General features: G+C 43.7%; 1 protein-coding gene across 2 annotated transcripts in view; it reads left to right on the top strand.

The window, feature by feature from the left end:
- MTHFD1L (methylenetetrahydrofolate dehydrogenase (NADP+ dependent) 1 like) overlaps positions 1 to 19,181 on the top strand; it is a 310,972-nt gene that overhangs the window by 205,743 nt on the left and 86,048 nt on the right. For both annotated transcript variants that reach the window (XM_077283047.1, XM_077283048.1), the window contains 3 exons: positions 4,092 to 4,133; positions 8,668 to 8,768; positions 12,885 to 13,062. In XM_077283047.1, the coding sequence (XP_077139162.1) occupies positions 4,092 to 4,133; positions 8,668 to 8,768; positions 12,885 to 13,062 (321 nt within the window). The remainder of the gene's footprint in view (positions 1 to 4,091; positions 4,134 to 8,667; positions 8,769 to 12,884; positions 13,063 to 19,181) is intronic.

The following is a 19,181-nucleotide window of genomic DNA, read 5'->3' as shown; positions in this document are numbered from 1 at the left end:
AAGAATAAATTTGCCTTATCACTTATACCACACAAGGACCAGCATAAAAACAAATAAAACCAATTCTTCACCTGCTATTCATTTGTTCATTCTACCTCCTAAAGATGGCAGTAAGGCTCATCTCACATTTATTCTGCGCTCTGCACTGAGCGCTCGCTTTCACTGGGGTTTCCATGTACCGTAAATCTCTGAAATACTTGATTCAGATGGAATCGCCGGCGGAAGATTCCATATAATGAGGCAGATGGAGGCAATGTGGACGACGTCTGGCCGTATATGATCTGACAGTGTCCGTCTTTTTAGGCATGCATAAAAGCGCGGAGTCCAGAGGCTAGATGGAGTCCAGAGTAACTCTGCTGCCTCATTATAGGGAATGGAACCCTCAGGTGTTTCATCTGAATCACGCCACTCGGAGATTTAGATGGCATCCTCAATATAAGTGCTCAGCGTAGAGAGCAGTATAAATGTGATCCCAAACCTTATATAAAATGTTCACAATAAAAGCTTCAACTCATTCCACAAAAAAGTAAGTCCCCACTCAGGTCTGTCATCTGTTAACGGAAGTATAGGAGGGCTTCCACTACGTAACTGGTAATACAAAGGCTCTCGAAAAGCGAAATTGCTCCTCTCCCCATTCAGCATTGGACGCTCCCAAATCCAAGTACCCACCTCCCTTCTGAGCCCCACGAGGTACCTAATCCATGTATAGCATCCACATGTTTGTTATTTTTGTAGCGATGAAAGCCTGCCTAATTTACGGGCTTGTGTATCCAGAAGCATTAGCTAGGCATAACGTACTGGTCACTACAACTGTAGTTTGCAATTTTCACTCCTCAAAGTTCACTGCTTCTTTTTTCTGGAAAACAACCATGGAGCCAAAATCATCACTACACCTGTCGGTAAATTCCCAAAGGGGTATAATTTCCATAATGGGGTCACTTAAGAAAGGGATTCTGCTCTTCTAGCACTTGGGGGCTCTGTATATGGAGTCCACAAACTATTTTATTAAAGGGAACCTGTCACCTGAATTTGGCGGGTCCTTTTTTGGGTCATATGGGCGGTGTTTTCGGGTCTTTTCTTAACCCCTTTTTTTCCCGCTGGCCGCACGCTGGTCGCGAAATTGACTTGATGTTGATTCGCTTTCCTCCCTAGTTAACGCGTGCGCAAAGCAATCTTGCCTTGCACACGCGCAGTATGCTTTGCCCAACTGCGGGCAAAGCCGAAAACCATTAGTGCGCATGCGCACTCCCGGAACACAGCGAAATACTTCCGGGACACAGTGCGCCGGCGCATGCGCACTAATGGTTTACGGCTTTGCCCGCAGTTGGGCAAAGCATACTGCGCCTGCGCAAGGCAAGATTGCTTTGCGCACGCGTTAACTAGGGAGGAAAGCGAATCAACATCAAGTCAATTTCGCAACCAGCGTGCGGCCAGCGGGAAAAAAAGGGGTTAAGAAAAGACCCGAAAACACCGCCCATATGACCCAAAAAAGGACCCGCCAAATTCTGGTGACAGGTTCCCTTTAAAATCTGTGCTCTAGGAGGCAAACTGCGCTCCGTCCCTCCTGAGCCTCACCGTGTGGCTAAGCGGTACTGTACAGCCACATATGGGGTATAGCCACATTCAGTAGAAATTGTGGAACAAACTTTGGTGCCATTTTTCCCATCTTCTTGTGTTAAAATGTAAAATATGGGGCTAAAATAAAATTTGGGTGGTTAAAAATGTAATTACGGTATTTTTTCTTCACTGCACAATGGTATAAAATTCTGTGACACACTCGGAGTTAATATGATCACTGCACCCATAGATTAATTCATTGGGTGGTGTAGTTTGTAAAAATGGGTCACTTACATGGGTTCTGCTGTGCTAGCACTTCAGAGGCTCTCCCAGTAGGTCATGGCAAACGCAAACCGTAGCAGTTAAATCTGCACTATAAAATGGCGCTCCTTCCCTTCTGAACTTTGCACTGTGCCTGAAAAGTATTTCTTGATTGCATGTAGGGTATTGGCACAGTCAGGAAAAAATGGACCTTAGTTTGTTGTAAAAATTTATCCTATTAGCCATAAGAAAAATTAAAAACTTGGGGCTAAAACAACATTTTATTCTTTCTTCACCGTTCAATGGTATAAAATTCTGTGAGGCACATGTGGTGTTAATATGATCACTGCACCCCTAGATGAATTCATTGGAGAGTGTAGTTTGTAAAATGAGTTCACATATAGGGGGTTTCTGTTTTGGCACCTCAGGGGCTCTGCCAATGTGGCATGGCACCCTCAAAGCATTCCAGCAAAATCTGAACTCCAATGTGGTGCTTCTTCCCTTCTGAGCTTTGCACTGTGCCTCAAAAGTAGTTTTCCCTCACATATGGGGTATCTGCACAGTCAGGAGAAATTGCACAGCAAATTGTATGGTGCAATTTTTCCTGTTACCCTTGTGGAAATAAAAAACAATTGGGGCTTAAATAACATTTTTGTGGGGAATTTTTTATTTTTTTTATTTTCACGGGTCAACATTATAAATTTGTGAAGCACCAGCTGGTTCAGCGTGCTAACCATACATCTAGATAAGTTCCCTAGTTTCCAAAATGGTGTTACTTGTTCACAATTTTCACTGTTTAAGCACATTAGGTGCCTTCCAAACACGACATGGTGTACACTACTTGTTCCAGCAAATTTAGCATTTATAAAGTCAAGTGGCACTCCTTCCCTTCTGAGCTCTGCCTTGTGCCCAAACAGTGGTTTTCCTGCACACATGGGTTATTGGCATCTTCAGGAAAAATTGCACAAATTTTGGGGTCCATATTTTTCCTGTTACTCTTGCGAAAATAAAAAAAAATTAGGTCTAAAGGAAAATTTTTGTGAATGAAAAGTAAATGTTTATTTTTTTCCTTCTGCACTCCAAAAATTCCTGTTAAAGCACCCGAAGGGTTAATAAACTTCTTGAATGTTGTTTTGAGCACCCTCAGGGGTCCACTTTTTAGAATGGTGTCACTTTTGGGTATTTTCTGTTATATAGACCCTTCAAAGTCACGTCAAATGTAATGTGGTCCGTAAAAAAATAAATAAATAAGGTTTTGTAAATTTTGGTGTAAAAATGAGAAACCGCTGGTCAGCATTCAGCCCTTATAACTTCCTAGTGAAAAAAAAGCTTTAAAAAATTGTGCTGATGTTGACATGTGGGAAATGTTAAGTATTTTGTGTGACATATCTCTCTGATGTAAGGGCAAAGTTGCCAAATTTTCACCAAATTTCCGTTGTTTCCACAAATAAGCATGTCATATCAAATACATTTTACTTATGGATAGCACATTGATGACATCTGTGTGCTGTCCATGAATTTCACGGACCAGTAGACTTGTCTGGGTAATTTTTGTTCTTTGACTCCATCAAAAAATGAAAATTTCTCGGTTATATTTTAGCGTAGACACGGTCTGCAAAGAAAACCTGACGTGAATGGCACCATAGACTATGGAGGGAACCTGTTCCAGAATAATAACAGAACATGTTGCGGGCTCATTAATGTCTGAATAAGGCCTTGGGGAATGCTGATTTAATAGACTTTAGGTCCTTGATCCAGCATATTTTGGGGGCTATACTGGTGAGCAATTATAGAGGTTGTCTTTTCCTCTTCTCTACTACACAAACGGCCCATTGATTTGAATGGTGTAATGCTTAGTTTCCCCTGTGGTGGCGCTGCTAACAGTTTATGCCAGGCTTCTGCACATTATGGCTGATCACTGGGGATCCCAGCATGGTGACGCTTTACTTTCTGTCAAAGAACCTTTCTAACTAGTTTGGATTGTCCAGTTGACTAGTATTGCTTGAATGTGATTAATTTTGCTGAGAAGTGAACTAAAGAGTGGTGGTAATGGTTACCCATGTCCTGCAAAAAATGTGCCCACAACGAAATAAAAAAATTTTAAAAAAAAAAGTGAGACGATATATTGTCAAACTTTCAATTGGTGGTCCGCAAGAAAAAAGTCCTTGTTAATGTATTCATATGGACTTTATATTTAAAAATGGTACGCTGTCTTTTTTATTGTATAGCTATCTCTAAATGTGAGCTTACAGTGTGGTGTCATTTTGTTTTAGGTCACTGCCGGAGCTCCTCTTGCAAAGGAATACACAGAGGAGGTGATGTATATTTTTGTTACATTGTGAAAAGGTCTATTATCCTATCGGGCCTGTGCCTTCTGACAGGTCGTAAAAGACAATCCAAGTATTTATTTTAATAGGATTATATTGAGGGATTGCAATTTAATTTTCTTTACTGTAAAGTACATGGAAAAGTATAATTTGCCATGGTCACGTGGCCACGTTCTCAGGGATTATTGTGCAAGCCAGTTTGCTTGGAAGCATATCTGTAGTCTGGAGAAATGGTTGATTTTGAGCAGTGTTAGTGTGTCAAAGATCTTCTAATCAGAGAGTTGTGCATATTGCCACAAATTGGGCCTGCACACCTATCATAATAAATTACTATGCAGGTGCACAAGTAACACTGTGGCCAATGTGCAAACATATACATACACTGTGCGTCATCCCACAACCATTAATGAATACGTGAATTCCACTATTCCCAGTACTCCTCATTTTTTGTGTATAGCAATAGTGGCATTCATGTATTCATTAATCGCGGTAGGCTGACGCACAGTGTATGTATGTGGCCTGTCCTTCTAAGTTGCTGACACTTTCTATAAAGGTATGAGGTTATAAGGCTTAAGGGTGAGTTCTGTAAGCAGGGGTTGTCCAGTAGTAGAAAATCCCTTTTAATCACTTCAGGGTCCCATAGAAAATAAAAACAATACTCCTCTACCGCAGCGGCACTTTTCCAGCCGTGACTTGTGACGTAAGGCCCCGTCTCACTTAGCGAGATCGCTGCCGAGTCACAAGTTTTGTGACGCAACAGCGACCTCAGTAGCGATCTCGCTTTGTGTGACACGTACCAGCGACCAGGCCCCTGCTGTGAGATCGCTGGTCGTGTCGGAATGGCCTGGGCCGTTTTTTGATCGTTGAGGTCCCGCTGGGTAGCACACATTGCTGTGTTTGACACCTTAACAACGACCTCGTTGACGACTCAGACACTGAATCGTCATAATAGCTCCCATGTGACATCGTTGTACAGGTCGCTACAGGTCGCTGGTGAGATGTCAAACAGTGAGATCGCAGCAGCGATCGCTGGAAGATCTCACTGTTTGACATCTCACCAGCGACCACATAGCGACGCAGCAACGATCCCTGACAGGTCGTATCGTTGTTGGGATCGCTTTAGCGTCGCTAAGTGAGACGGGGCCTTTAGTGTCGCATATCTATAGCAACCAATCAGTCAGCCTGAAGAAATGGTGAAGGCTGTAGCCGACCAGCAGCCATTCAGCGGCCGCTGATTGGCTGCAGTGATCATGTGTCACAACAATGAACTGCTGTTGGTTGGCTGCAGCTCCTCAATATTCTGTCAGAATGGACATCCATCTACTCTGACAAAATAGTTATAGCTGTTGCTGACCAGTAGCCGCTGATTGCCTTTGTTAATGAAGTGATACAACAATGTCTCGTTACCAACCAGGAATGGCTCCCTTGGCTTTTTACCTATTTTATTACATTATAACCCGTGTTTAAATATGTTTGTAATCTGTTTTGTGTGATGCACTAAATAGCCTTAAGTTGAAGTGAGAAGAATATAGGCATGAATTTAAATTTATGTGATCAAATGACTAAAAATTGTCATGTGCATGTGGATTCACCCTTTTTTCTATGAAGCCCCTAAAAATTTCTGGTGCAAGCAGTCACGCTTTATGACAGGAAGTCCACCTGTGTGCAATCCAAGTGTCACCCAGTCTGTCAGTATATACACACCTTTTATGAAAGGCCATACACACTTCAATACCATTGAGCAGGAGGCACCACTAACCAAGCAACACCATGAAGACCAAGGAGATCTCTAAACAAGTCCGGGACAAAGTTGTTGAGAAGTACAAGTCATAGTTGGGTTATGCAAAAATATCCCAATCTCTGATGATCCCCCGAAGCACCATCAAATCAATCATCATCAAATGGAAAGAATATGGTACCACAACAAACTTGCCCAGAGAGGGACGCCCACCTAAACTTGCAGCCCAGGCAAGGAAGAAATTAATCAGAGAGACCGCACACAGACCAAAGGTAACCTTGAAGAAGTTGCATAGTTCCCAAGCAGAGACTGGAATATTTGTCCATATGACCACAATAAGCTGAACACTCCATAGAGGTGGTAGAAAAAAAGCCTTTACTTACACACAAAAATTCTAAGGCTCGTTTTGAGTTTGGCAAAAGACGTGGTAGACTCCCCAAATGTATAGAGGAGGGTGCTATGGTCAGATAAGATGAAAGTTTAGTTTTTGCGCAAAGGGAAAAACATTGTCTGACACCAAATCTACACAGCTCATCACCCCAAGAACACCATCACCACAGTGAAACATGGTGATGGCAGCATCATGCTGAGGGGATGGTTTTCAGCAGCAGTGACAGAGAAAATGTCAGACTTGAAGATTGCTGTTCACCTGAGGAAATCATCTAACTTGAAGGAGCTGGAGCAGTTTTGCTTTGAGGAATGGGCAAAAATCCCAGTTTCAAGATGTGGAAAGCTCATAGAGAATTATCCAAGGCCACTTGCAGCTGTAATTGTCACAAAAGGAGGCTCTACAAAGTACTGACTTTAGGCGGGTGAATATGCACACTGAAGTTTTAATTTATGTTGTCCTATGTTTGTTGTTTGCTTCAGAATAAAAAGAAAACCAAATGTTCACAGTTATAGGCATTTTCTTTACATGAGAAAGGAAACGAAAAAAAACTTGTTCCAGCACCACTTGAGTAAAATCCAGGTTTGTAACTTTATTTTCGCCAAAGTAAAAACAGTGATAACACGCTCTTCTAGACACACCAGGGCACAAACAGCGACGCGTTTCGATCTACTGATCTTTATTAGGATAAAGATCAGTAGATCGAAACGCGTCGCTGTTTGTGCCCTGGTGTGTCTAGAAGAGCGTGTTATCACTGTTTTTACTTTGGCGAAAATAAAGTTACAAGCCTGGATTTTACTCAAGTGGTGCTGGAACAAGTTTTTTTCCGTTTCCTTTCTCTGACAACTGCGTCCATCCACGTGGAGTTCCGTGCGCAGACAGTGGTCATGCGGTGAGCTGGTTTTGTTTCCTTTTTTATTTTCTTTACATGAACTGATGCAAACCCTTGGGAGAAAAATACACCGTGAAATTCCAGGTTATGAAATAGCAAAACCTCTGTATGGGAATACAGCAGCTCACACTTGTATTAAAGTGAACCTGTCACCAGAAATATTCAATTAACCTGCAGATATGGGCTTAATCTGCAGGTTAATAGCATTACTAACCTGCCCGGACCCTGCATATAGCTGAATGCAGTGGGGAGAAAATGAACTTTATTCTCCCAGCTAGCATTCGGTTTCAGTCATGGAGACGGGCAGCCGCTGGTTGTCACCATTCTGAGCAGCCGCTGTATCCGCGCCCCTGGCCCTGACTGACCCTGTCTCTGCATTGGGGCTCAGTTACAGTGGCTGCTCTGCTTACTTAGAGGGGTGAGTGAACCAGCTGAGCCTCCGCCTCCATGACTGAAACCAAATTCTGGCTGGGAGAATGAAGTTCATTTTCTCCTCGCTGCATTCAGCTATGTGCAGATGCTGGATAGCATAATAACGGTATTAACCTCATGTCTGCAGGTTAATGGCGTTATTTCTGGTGACCGGTTCCCTGTATACGTGTTCACCAAACACCTCTGTTTGGCCCCAGCACACCTCTTTGCAGCAGCTCTGCCCTCCGCCAGTCTCCGCATGCTCCATACTGCTCAGCTAACCCAGCTGCTGTTACTAGGCCTGTAGACTACGGACTACATCATAGATTCCACTTTTCCCAGACAAATTCTTTTGGTTACTCAAACAACCCAGACCCAAAATCCAGTCACATTAAACCCTCTCCCTAACCGAGTGTTACTGGTACAGCTTCCATTACCGACACATATCTATCACCCAGGACCTCACCGCCTGCTTTCCTACACTCTAGTGTCTTTATTGCTTGTACGTATTCCCGCTTAATTGTAAAGTGCTGCATAATTTGTTGGCCCTGTATAAATATGTATTATTATTTTCTTTGGGGCACTGAGTGATTAAGTTTGGGTTTTCCAAATGTGGACATCCCTTTTTAACATATCCTGTAAATCTATATGTATTAAGGATTTAGTTGGCGTGAGATTTTTTTTTCTAACACATCCTGTAAGTACTGACATATTAAACTGCTTCAATGTTTACAACAAATTATGATCAGTATACATCCGTACAATATGAGCACTTCTGTCCTTACTTTGCCTTCCTGGAAATCCTCTGTAGTTGGAGCTGTGACTTGGAACAAGTCCTCACACCATTACTTGCTTGGTATAATATTGCACTGGCGTAATAATATCAATGCGGTATGTGGCAACAGATTGATAGCAGGTCTCATGCAGCATGCTTGAGAGCCTCAGCCTAGCCATATGTTCAGGCATTAGCTACGTTGAACACAAGTAATTAATAATTCATATTTGGCATAGAAACAATGACTTTTTTTGTTATCCAGAACAAGCACATGATCTGTGTTTATAGAGCAAATTCATCATTCTTATGTTCCTACAGAATCTCCAGCTGGTTGAGGATGGCTGCTGCAATTTACAGAAGCAGATCCAGATTGCTCAGCACTTTGGTGTTCCAGTTGTGGTCGCACTAAATACTTTCAAGTAAGTTCTACAATCTGAAATGTAGCATTATTATTAGTGATGAGCGAATGTGCTCGGATAAGGTGTTATCTGAGCATGCTCTGGTGCTAACAAAGTGTCTTCAGCATGCTCAAATAATATGTTGGAGTCCCATCACCTGCATGTCTCGTGGCTGTTCAACAGCTGCAACATATGTAAGGATTGTCTAACAAACAGGCAATCCCTGCTATTGTTGTGGCTGTCAAACACCCGCAAGACATGTAGGTGTGGGCACTCGAGCATATTATTCGAGCATGCTGAAGACCCTGTTAGCACCCGAGCATGCTCCGAGCACATTCACTCATCGCTAATTATTAAATATTGGTTAAAAAGAAGTTGCACCCAAGGCTAAAGCAGTGTACCACACATCTACCTGTTCAATGATTCCCTGCAGGTGCTGAATATAAATTATTTCTAGAAAGTAGGACAACGTTTCCGAGCCTGTGACTCCACCCTTAGGCTATGTTTCCACGGTCCGGAATGGCAGCGCTGTGGACGCAGCGGACACCCGCCCCGTCCACAGCGCTGCCGGCTTTTGTACGCGAGGTGATTCCACATGTGTTCACTGAGCCATGCGGAATCACCGCATCCTATACATAGAACGGTGATATTTATCTTGCGGAGACTGAGCGTCTCCGCAAGATAGATAGACATGTTGCGGTCTATAAAGACGCACCGCATGTGCGTATACGCAGGTCTGCCACCTGTGTCTTTGTACGCATAGTGGAGATGGGATTTCATAAAATGACCTCCACTGTGCTGTAAAATCTGGCCGCTGCGGATTGGAGGCTGTGGCTGTACGCAGCGTCCAATCCGCGGCAAATATGCCACGTGGAAACATACCCTGACTCCTAAGTGTTCTGCTCTGCTGGCAATATATCCGACTACCATATCACAAGATTTGGCAGCTGTACTGAGAATTATACAATAAATCTTCATCTTGCAAATCTCTAGTGCAACTTTGAGATTTACAAGAAGTTATTGTGACAATGGAAGCATGCATAAGTCTGTGCAGCTCATATGTACCAGAGGGGACCTGTCACTAGATTAATGAATTTAAGACAGCATTGTCTCCAAGAAAGATACAACTTGGGTACAGTCCTTTCAAAGTTAGATCGTGCGCCTCTTTAGCCGCAGCCATCTTTGGGTTAGTTACATGATTGACTAGGGTTAAAGAATAATAAGTAGACTAAAGCAGGCTTGGGCAATTATTTTCCCCAAGGGCCACATGACAGACTTTGACTGTGGAGGGCAGAATCAATAGGCTGAAATTTAATTCTGTTCAATATTAACTACAGAATATTAAGTGATATTTTATATTCAGATTGAGCAGAATTAAATTTGCTGACACCCCATTATATACGTATATACAGTATGAGCCCTCACATAGCCCTCTATATACAGTATAAGCCCTCACATAGCCCTCTATATACAGTATAAGCCCTCGCATACCCCCCTATATACAGGCACACATCCCACACACATTCGCACATATAAAAAAAAAACAGCGGCATATTTATAAGATTATAACAGCACAGGAACATTTATTTTTAAACACATCCAATTATGGAAATTATTATTAAGATCTATTGATTACAATGAATTTTGTTCCTGGGAAAGCCCCTTTAAGTTTACAGTAGTGCAAATGGCACTTTTTATATACATTTATTAGCAAGTATAACTACAATTCCAAAAATATTCTGACTCTGTGCAAAATGTTCCGGAAGCAAGAATGCAGCGATTTGGAAATCGTATACCTGTATTTTATTTAACAGAATATAGACCCAGATTAGAAGTTAGACATTTTTCCATTTCATTTGAAAAAAAAGCTCCCTATATGTGTATATACGTGTGTGTGTGTGCGTGTGTGTGTGTGTGTGTGTGTATATATGTATATATATATATATATATATATATATATATATATATATATATATATATATATATTATTTTAGGTTTTGGCACTTTAACACAATAAAAACTATTTTATAGTAAAAAGTGTTATTTTAGCATCGCTTCATTCTGAGAGCTATATTTTTTTTTATTTTTCTGCTGATGGAGCTGTATGGCAGATTCTGATGGAGCTGTGTGGCAGCTTGTTTTTTTTGCGGGACAAAATTACGTTTTCAGCGGTACCATTTTTATTTATATTCGTTACCGCGTTTTATTGCACTTTTTGTTCGGAGGTATGGTAAAGCATTGTTTTTTGCCTTTTATTTTTTTTATGATGTTCACTGAAGGGGTTAACTAGTGGGACTGTTTTATAGAGTGGGTTGTTACGGACGTGGCGATACCAAATATGTGTACTTTTATTGCTTATTTTTTATTTACATGTATTTATTGGGGAAAAAAATTGCCATTTGGGGATGGTTTAAAAAATATTTTTACTTTAAAATTTTTAAAAAACTTTTTTTACATTGTCCCAAGATGGGACATTACTGTATATCATCAGATCGCTAATCTGATGTTCTGCAATGCATCTGCACTGCAGGGCATCAGACCAGCATCTGACAGGCAGAGAAGGAGGCGTCTCAGGTCCTGCTCTCTGAAGGCACTGTGAAGCCACCTTCTCCATGGAGACCATCAGGACAATGTGATCCCATTGCATTGTCCTGATGGAAGCATGCAGGGAACCCATTCCCTGCGTGATACTCCTCTATGTCGCTGTCACTACTGACGGGCATCAGAGGGGCTAAATGGCTGTGATCGGTGCTCGCACCGATCGTGGGTGTTGCTGCGGGGTGTCAGCTCTCACACAGATCTAACACCTGCACCCGATCGCCGTGGCGCTCAGTGTGAGGCTGCGCGATCGTGCTGCCATACATGTACTGCTGTTTATGGGAACGCAGCTCCCACAGAGCAGTACAGGTATGGCGCATGCCGGGAAGGGGTTAAAGGCAGTTGTTCAGATTGGTGAACTGCTGACCTTCTTTGCATTTCAGAGACTCTGCCTCTATAATATGCTCTTTTTATACCTACCGTAGTCACGTGACTTAGTTGAAAATTGACCCTCTGGCTGTTTATCATTAGTACCACTTAATTGTCCAGCCTTTTGTTAACCCTGTCCCAACTTTTTTTGCATTTGTTACTGCCATCAATTTCTAAATGAGTTTATTTTTTTCACATAAAGTGGGGAAAAATGTCTTAACTTTCAACTTTTGATATGTGTTCTATATTTTGTTTTGGATAAAAAATGTTAGTAAGAAATTTCTAAATCATTGCATTCCTGTTTTCTTTACATTAACCATAGCGTCCAACTTTTTTGGATTGATGGATTGATTTTTTTTTTTTACTTGAAGTGTTACGTCTTGGGACGGTTTTATTATTTATTACTATTGCGCCATTTACTCCATGGCGCTTTACATAAAAAGGGGTGTACATAATAAAAACAAGTACAATAATATTGAATAAAACAACTCACCGCCTGCTACAAGTGGAGAGAGGACCCTGCCCACGAGGGCTCACAGTCTGCAAGGGATGGGTGAGGATTAACCCCTCTTTCCATAATTACACTGTAGTGGTGCTCTGTGGTTGATGGGTGTAACTTTTCATGGCTGCCAAGAACCTGTCAGAAGAACCAAGACCCTGACATTGCTCATATTACCGACACAAGCTAGTCTGGGCTTAATAGAAGTGTGACCGCTATTGTTATGAGCCTTCTAGTAATGTGATGGGGATGGAATGACACCAGGCGTGCCCTTCTATAGATTCTGAATACTGCATTTAATTAACGTGTGCTTATTGGAATGGTCATATATTGTTACATTATCTCTTCACAGAATTAAAGGTACAAATCACTTTGGAAGGTCTCAAATTCTTTACTTTGTTTCTATATGGATACGTCAGCTTTTTTTTTATAACATGTAGTAGAAACCTGGTTCCTTTATACAGGCTGTACATTAAGATAAAGGCTCAGATTCACCTGACAAATCCTTGATGGACAAACATAACATCATAGCTGTCGGATCAGTTTGGTGCATAAATAATTGACAAAAAGTAAAGTTGCAAACTTATTTCATGTAGGTGCGACCTTTGTTTTCAAAACTTTTTGTTTTTGCATTTCTTAGAAGGATGTTTATTTTTCTCCTAAACATACAGAACTGATACTCAAGCTGAAATTGACCTAGTGTGCAAAATAGCCAAGGATTCTGGGGCTTTTGATGCGGTTGCATGTAACCACTGGTCATTTGGGGGAAAAGGAGCTCTGGAACTTGCTGAAGCCGTGAAGGGGGCTGCAGACCAAAATTATGATTTCAGATATCTGTACGACTTAGAGGTAAGAGAAATTACACATCCAGCCGCTGAATCCCAAGAAACAGATGTCCGTAGGTTCAGATTTATAATGTTAAAGATAAAATGCTTCAGATGGAAATACATTCTTTTTGTCAGTGTAAAGCATCCTATGTTGTGGTATGTAGAAGATTGAAACAGTCATCATAAAATCTTTTTTTTTTTTTCCTGATACTTAGTTCTTCGCCACATTTTAAATCGAGATTTTGCATTTGTCCTTTCACCATCCTCTTTTATGGCTGGACCTGCAGCAATTTCAAGGAGAGATAGACAGAGAGATCATTTTTTAATCTTTTATGCTTTGCAATTTATCGTCTTACCTCTATACGCTAAATTGAGAATGCGCATGTAGATTGTGAGCAGACGTTTTTGCCCTACTCTTTATAAGACTGTGTTAATATATTACAGAATAACGGCAGTACGGGAGACAAATATATACCAGGATGGGGCACCGGATAGTTACGCCACTGAGGTCACACTATACAACATTGCAACAAAGCTATAGTGTGCCAAATGGATAGGGAAAATGTGAATTTGGGTGGAAAATATTTTGGCATGGGGGGGCCCCATTTGATAGTTCGCATCGGGGCCCATAACTCTGTAGTTACGCCACTGGGTGTCCCCCCTAATTATTATGAAATGTTACATTACGGATATTTTTTTATTGAACATTTTCTAAACAAAACTTTCAACCCCCATTCCTCCCCAGCCCAAACTATCCTTCCAACTCTGATTCAGGAAATAAAGTATCCATTCAAATGCTCCAGGTTTTTTTGAGGAAATGTCCATGTGTCCTTTGTCTTGAGCGATGCACTTTTTAGTGCTCAGAGATTTAGTTTTCATCGCTGCAGCAGAATGATTTACATCTGTTAGCCAGCATAAGTACACGTGGGGGTTGCCTGGTTGCTAGGGAATCCCATCTAACAGATGTAAATCATTCAGCTGCGGTGATGAAAACTAAATCTCCGAGCACTTACAAATACTCGGAGGACCCCCGAGCATGCTCGGGAAATCTCGAGTAACGAGTATATTCGCTCATCACTATTCTTTAGCAATGGAAAACAACAATGGGGAAAGGGGACAGCCCTGCTTCGTGCCGCTCTATAAGGGAAAAAATGCAGACTTAAGGTTATTAACTTGGATCTTGGCCTGAGGAGCAGAATTAAGAAGCTTAATCCAGAAAATAAATTTCTCCCCAAATCTCATATGGGATAGCGTACTCCACAGAAAAGCCCGCTCATTACTATTGAAGGCCTTAACTGTTACGAGGGACAGTTTTTGCTTTATGGTATTGGTTCTTAATGGGAAGTTGAAGATTTGGATATAATCTCCATATATTAACCGCCATTGACATATTTGTTATAAAGCCGGCCTGATCCTGGTGAATTATGAAGATTATCACTTTATTAAGCCTATTGTCTAAAAATTTGGCCAGTGTCTTAGGCCATGTGCACACGTTCAGGATTTTTCACGTTTTTTTCGCGTTTTTTCGCTATAAAAACGTGATAAAAAACGCGAAAAAAACGCTAACATATGCCTCCTATTATTTACAGGGTATTCCGCATTTTTTGTGCAAATGTTGCATTTTTATCCGCGAAAAAATCGCATCGCGGAAAAAAAAGCAACATGTTCATTAAAATTGCGGAATTGCGGGGATTCCGCACACCTAGGAGTGCATTGATCTGCTTACTTTCCGCCCGGGGCTGTGCACACCATGCGGTAAGTAAGCAGATTATGTGCCGTTGGTACCCAGGGTGGAGGAGAGGAGACTCTCCTCCACGGACTGGGCACCATATAATTGGTAAAAAAAAAAAGAATTAAAATAAGAAATAGTCATATACTCACCCTCTGATGGCCCCCGGAGTGTTCCCGCCTCTTCGGTGCATGCTCTCTCTTCCGTTCCTATAGATGCTCTGTGTGAAGGACCTGTGATGATGTCGCGGTCTTGTGATTGGTCGCTTGACCGCTCATGTGACCGCTCACGCGACCAATCACAAGCCGCGACGTCATCGAAGGTCCTTCACACACACACCATCTATAGGAACGGACGCCGCCGAGGAGATCGGCTGTCTGCAGGTGAGTATAACCTTTTTTTTTTTTTTTTTTTTTTTAATTATTTTTAAACATCCTATCTTTTACTATTGATGCTGCATAGGCAGCATCTATAGTAAAAAGTTGGTCACACTTGTCAAACACTATGTTTCACAAGTGTGACCAACCTGTCAATCAGTTTTCCAAGCGATGCTACAGATCGCTTGGAAAACTTTAGCATTCTGCAAGCTAATTACGCTTGCAAAATGCTAATAAAACCGGGAAAAAAAAACGCAAAAAAAAAAATGCGGATTTCTTGCAGAAAATTTCCGTTTTTCTTCAGGAAATTTCTGCAAGCAATCCGGACGTGTGCACATACCCTTAATGTCTACTGTGAGTAATGAAATAGGACAATAAGATTCTGGAAGCAGTGGATCCCTCTTTTGGAATCACAACAATTATTTGACGGTGGTAGGCTACCCCTCTGTAATGTGTAAAATATCAAGCAGGAACGCGGGATGCAGTGACTGACGGGAGGCAGAGCAAGGGTTAACAGGTTTATTTACAGGGGAGATACTCCATGCAGGGAGGTAAAGAGTTAACGGTATTAAAGGCATGGTAATATGCAACAGTTCAAACAAAACAATTATGAAGCAAAAGTATATGGAAGTTCTCACATTGCAGCTCCTGCTGCATTCTAAATAGCACCGGCAATGGCGGGAGCAGCGCCTCTTCCTGGAGGGAACTGTAGTCGCTGGTTCCGTCTTCTGGCGGCAGTGGACGGTCTCCGGTACCTTCCACTGGGCCTAGTCCATATACTAATGTGGCTATTAAAGGCACGGGCCACAGTCTGGTGCGAGCCCAACTTGGCTTATTAACTATCTCAAATGGAGGGTGGTCAGGTAACAGACGGTCAGGACAACTATTCTCTCCCCACATCAGGGTGCAAGTCTCAGTCCTTTGTGTGATTTCTCTTTGGGGCACGCGTGTGCTGTACTCAAGGTCACGTCGTGTACAGCACCTGGTACTCTCTGGCTATCACTAGGGACACACTGCACTTCCCGCTTTCCCTGGTTCCCGCTGTCGGTGGCAGGCGACGCTGGTATCTTTGGCGCTGGTGCTCCCGACCGGAGCACCCCTCCCTGCTGCGGCACCCGGCTCGGCTCCGCTCTGTGTGCACGGCTCTGCTCCTCTCTGCGCGGCTCTGCAGCAGTCTCTCTCTGGCGTGCTACTGTACACGCTTGTCTCTGCAGGCGACGGGGCTCTTTCTATGCGACCTGCTACAGCGCCAGTACTCTCTGAGGGCAAGGGAGACTGAGCATGCCACTCACTGCTCTGCGCACTGCTCTGCGCACTGCTCTGCTCTGGCCCTAAACTGCTCTGCTTCACGCGCTTTCTCCTTTTATCTCCCCGTTGTTGTGCGCCCTTTTTTGGCTCTCTCTGCCCCCTCCTGTCACCAGGAAGCCCCGTTTCTCTCCTGCTTCCCTCATGCAGCAGGGAAAGATCTGCCCCACTCAGGATTTCCCCTGGGAACAGAGGATGAAGCCTTTCTAGTTCTGGACCCGGAATGCAGGTACCAGAGGTCCGGTCTATCTCCTTACACTCCCCCTCTCTTTTAGCTCGCCATTCCACTGGCGAAGCTTCGTCGTACTCCAATACAGTCTTCTGTTGGCCGACAGATGCCCACAATTTTTGCAACTCCTCCTGCCTTTCTGGCTCCATCTTCTCCCAGTAAGGCCTGTAGAGGTCATTCCAAACTTTGACTAAAGTCCCTACCACTTCACTCGATTTTCCCACATCTCCAGTCTCATCCGATATCTCTGCAACATCAGTCACATTCACACCTTTCTTCTTCTTTTTCCTTTTCTTAGCTTTGTTGCCAACAGACGTCTCGTCCTTTTCCTGGTCTTCATCAGAAACCTTAGGGACTTCTTGGTCAGACTCCTCAGCCTGTGGACTCAGTACTGGCAGTTCTTCTCCAAAGCACCCCCTTTCTTTGTCAGGTGCACTCCCGTCAGGACTGGAGTCGGACGAATTAAGACCATGCAGACCGGACCCTTCGTCATCCGCACTGGTTACTGCGGCGTCACTTCCCATTGTTTTTCAGCCACGCTCTCTGTCTCACCCAGCTGCTTTGCCTCTTCCAATCGGTCAATATCTCCGGGGCTGTTGGACGGCGAACTTTTCATTTCAGAGAGCGAAGCCAATGGTTCTTCTTCTTCACAAACGGGAACTGTGGGAGTGGGCATACTAGGAACACTTAGCACTCGCCCTTCCCCTTCGGAATCCTGTAACAGGTTGGGACATGACATGCTTCGGTGGACCATTCGGTTAGACACCTCTTCTTTCCTTTTGGGTTGGTCTTCATGGACGGAATCTTCGGATCCAGTTTGGAGTGTCACCTGACTCGCCCCCACGCACCTGACTAACACAGACATCTCACCATAGACAGTCGACCCCTTCATCTCTTCTCGGCGTCCTACGTTGTGGCTATGTCTGGCTTTGAGTGTGGCTGCTCTCTTTTCATGTTACCACTTCTACCAGGGACGACGTTCTCTCCAATTGTCAGGACCTTCGGAGGGATGAGAAAACATTCCCCGTCATCTGTCTCGAGGGGGGCATTTCTGGACAGGTGTCCCATCCTTCCACACTTTCAACACCCTCGTCTGCATCTGTCTGGTGGGCACTTTGATCTGGATCATTAACTTCAGCGGCAAGCATATCTCACTTGGCTTTGCTCTTCACTCTGCGAACTGGGAGTAAATCTTGAGACAACTGCTGCGGTGCTTCTGATGCTCCGCACCTCCCCTCTGACTTCTTCCGCCTTTAGCTGTGAGTTACCTCGGGGTAGGACGCTTTACTCCAGGATAGCAGCAAGAGTTTCTTTCAGGCCTTCGACTTCTTACCAAATTCTTCTCATTCCCTACCGCAATTCACAGGACCACTTCGGCTCTTCCTTGTTTGGGCTGGGTACTCTGCAACACCGGACCATCCCTGTCAAGGCTGCAACCCCCTGCTCCTGCTCGCCTATGCATGCCTCTGCCCCAATTTCTGCAAAAGTCATGCGTGGGTTAGTTCGCAGATGCTCACGCAACGCCCGCCCAAGCAGCACATCTCTCAGTCCTGTCACTAACTGGTCTCGCAGAACTATGTTGCGGGGTCCTATGCCATCTTTCTTCAGAATTGTGGTGTGTAGCTCCTGTAGCGCTTTCATGTACTGCGTCACAGTCTCTCCCTCTCTTTGAATACGCCTAAATAAGCGTGTGCGCAACTCCCCTACGTCCGTGGGGTTTCCATGTGTCTCTTCAAGTATTTGCAGTACTTTGTCAAAGGTGTCTCGCTCATGGGGAGGTCGTAGCATGACGGAATCCCTGGCCTCTCCTTCTAAAGCCATCAGGGCAACCTCTGCCGCTAACGCAGGAGTCATGGGGTACATTCTCATCATCCCCCTGACTCGCTCAGTCCAGTTTCATAACAGAACGTTGCTCCCTGTGAACTGGGGAGATTACTCAAAATTGTCCCCAGCGGTATACTGACCCTTGGAGTTCCCCCAACCGCTTGGTCTGCCATCCCTGCGCCCGTAGACTGCATCCTGCCGACTACGCCAAGTGTAAGATATCAAGCAGGAACGCGGGATGCAGTGTCGGACTGGAGGCATAGCAAGGGTTAACAGGTTTATTTACAGGGGAGATACTCCACGCAGGGAGGTAAAAAGTTAATGGTATTAAAGGCACGGTGAAATGCAACAGTTCAAACACAACAATTAGGAAGCAAGAGTATATGGAAGTTCTCACATTGCAGCTCCTGCTGCACACTAAATAGCACCGGCAATGGCGGTTGCAGCGCCTCCTCCTGGAGGGAACTGTAGTCGCTGGTTCCGTCTTCTGGCGGCAGTGGTCGGTCTCCGGTACCTTCCACTGAGCCTTGTTCATATACTAATGTGGCTATTAAAGGCACGGACCACAGTCCGGTGCGAGTCCAACGTGGCTCATTAACTATCTAAAATGGAGGGTGGTCAGGTAACAGACGATCAGGACAACTATTCTCTCCCCACGTCAGGGTGCAAGTCTCAGT

This window comes from Ranitomeya variabilis, chromosome 2, assembly GCF_051348905.1.
Source record: "Ranitomeya variabilis isolate aRanVar5 chromosome 2, aRanVar5.hap1, whole genome shotgun sequence".
Classification (NCBI taxonomy): Eukaryota; Metazoa; Chordata; class Amphibia; order Anura; family Dendrobatidae; genus Ranitomeya; species Ranitomeya variabilis.
Note: the sequence above shows the minus strand (reverse complement) of the source record. Positions and strands in the feature narration are given on the sequence as shown.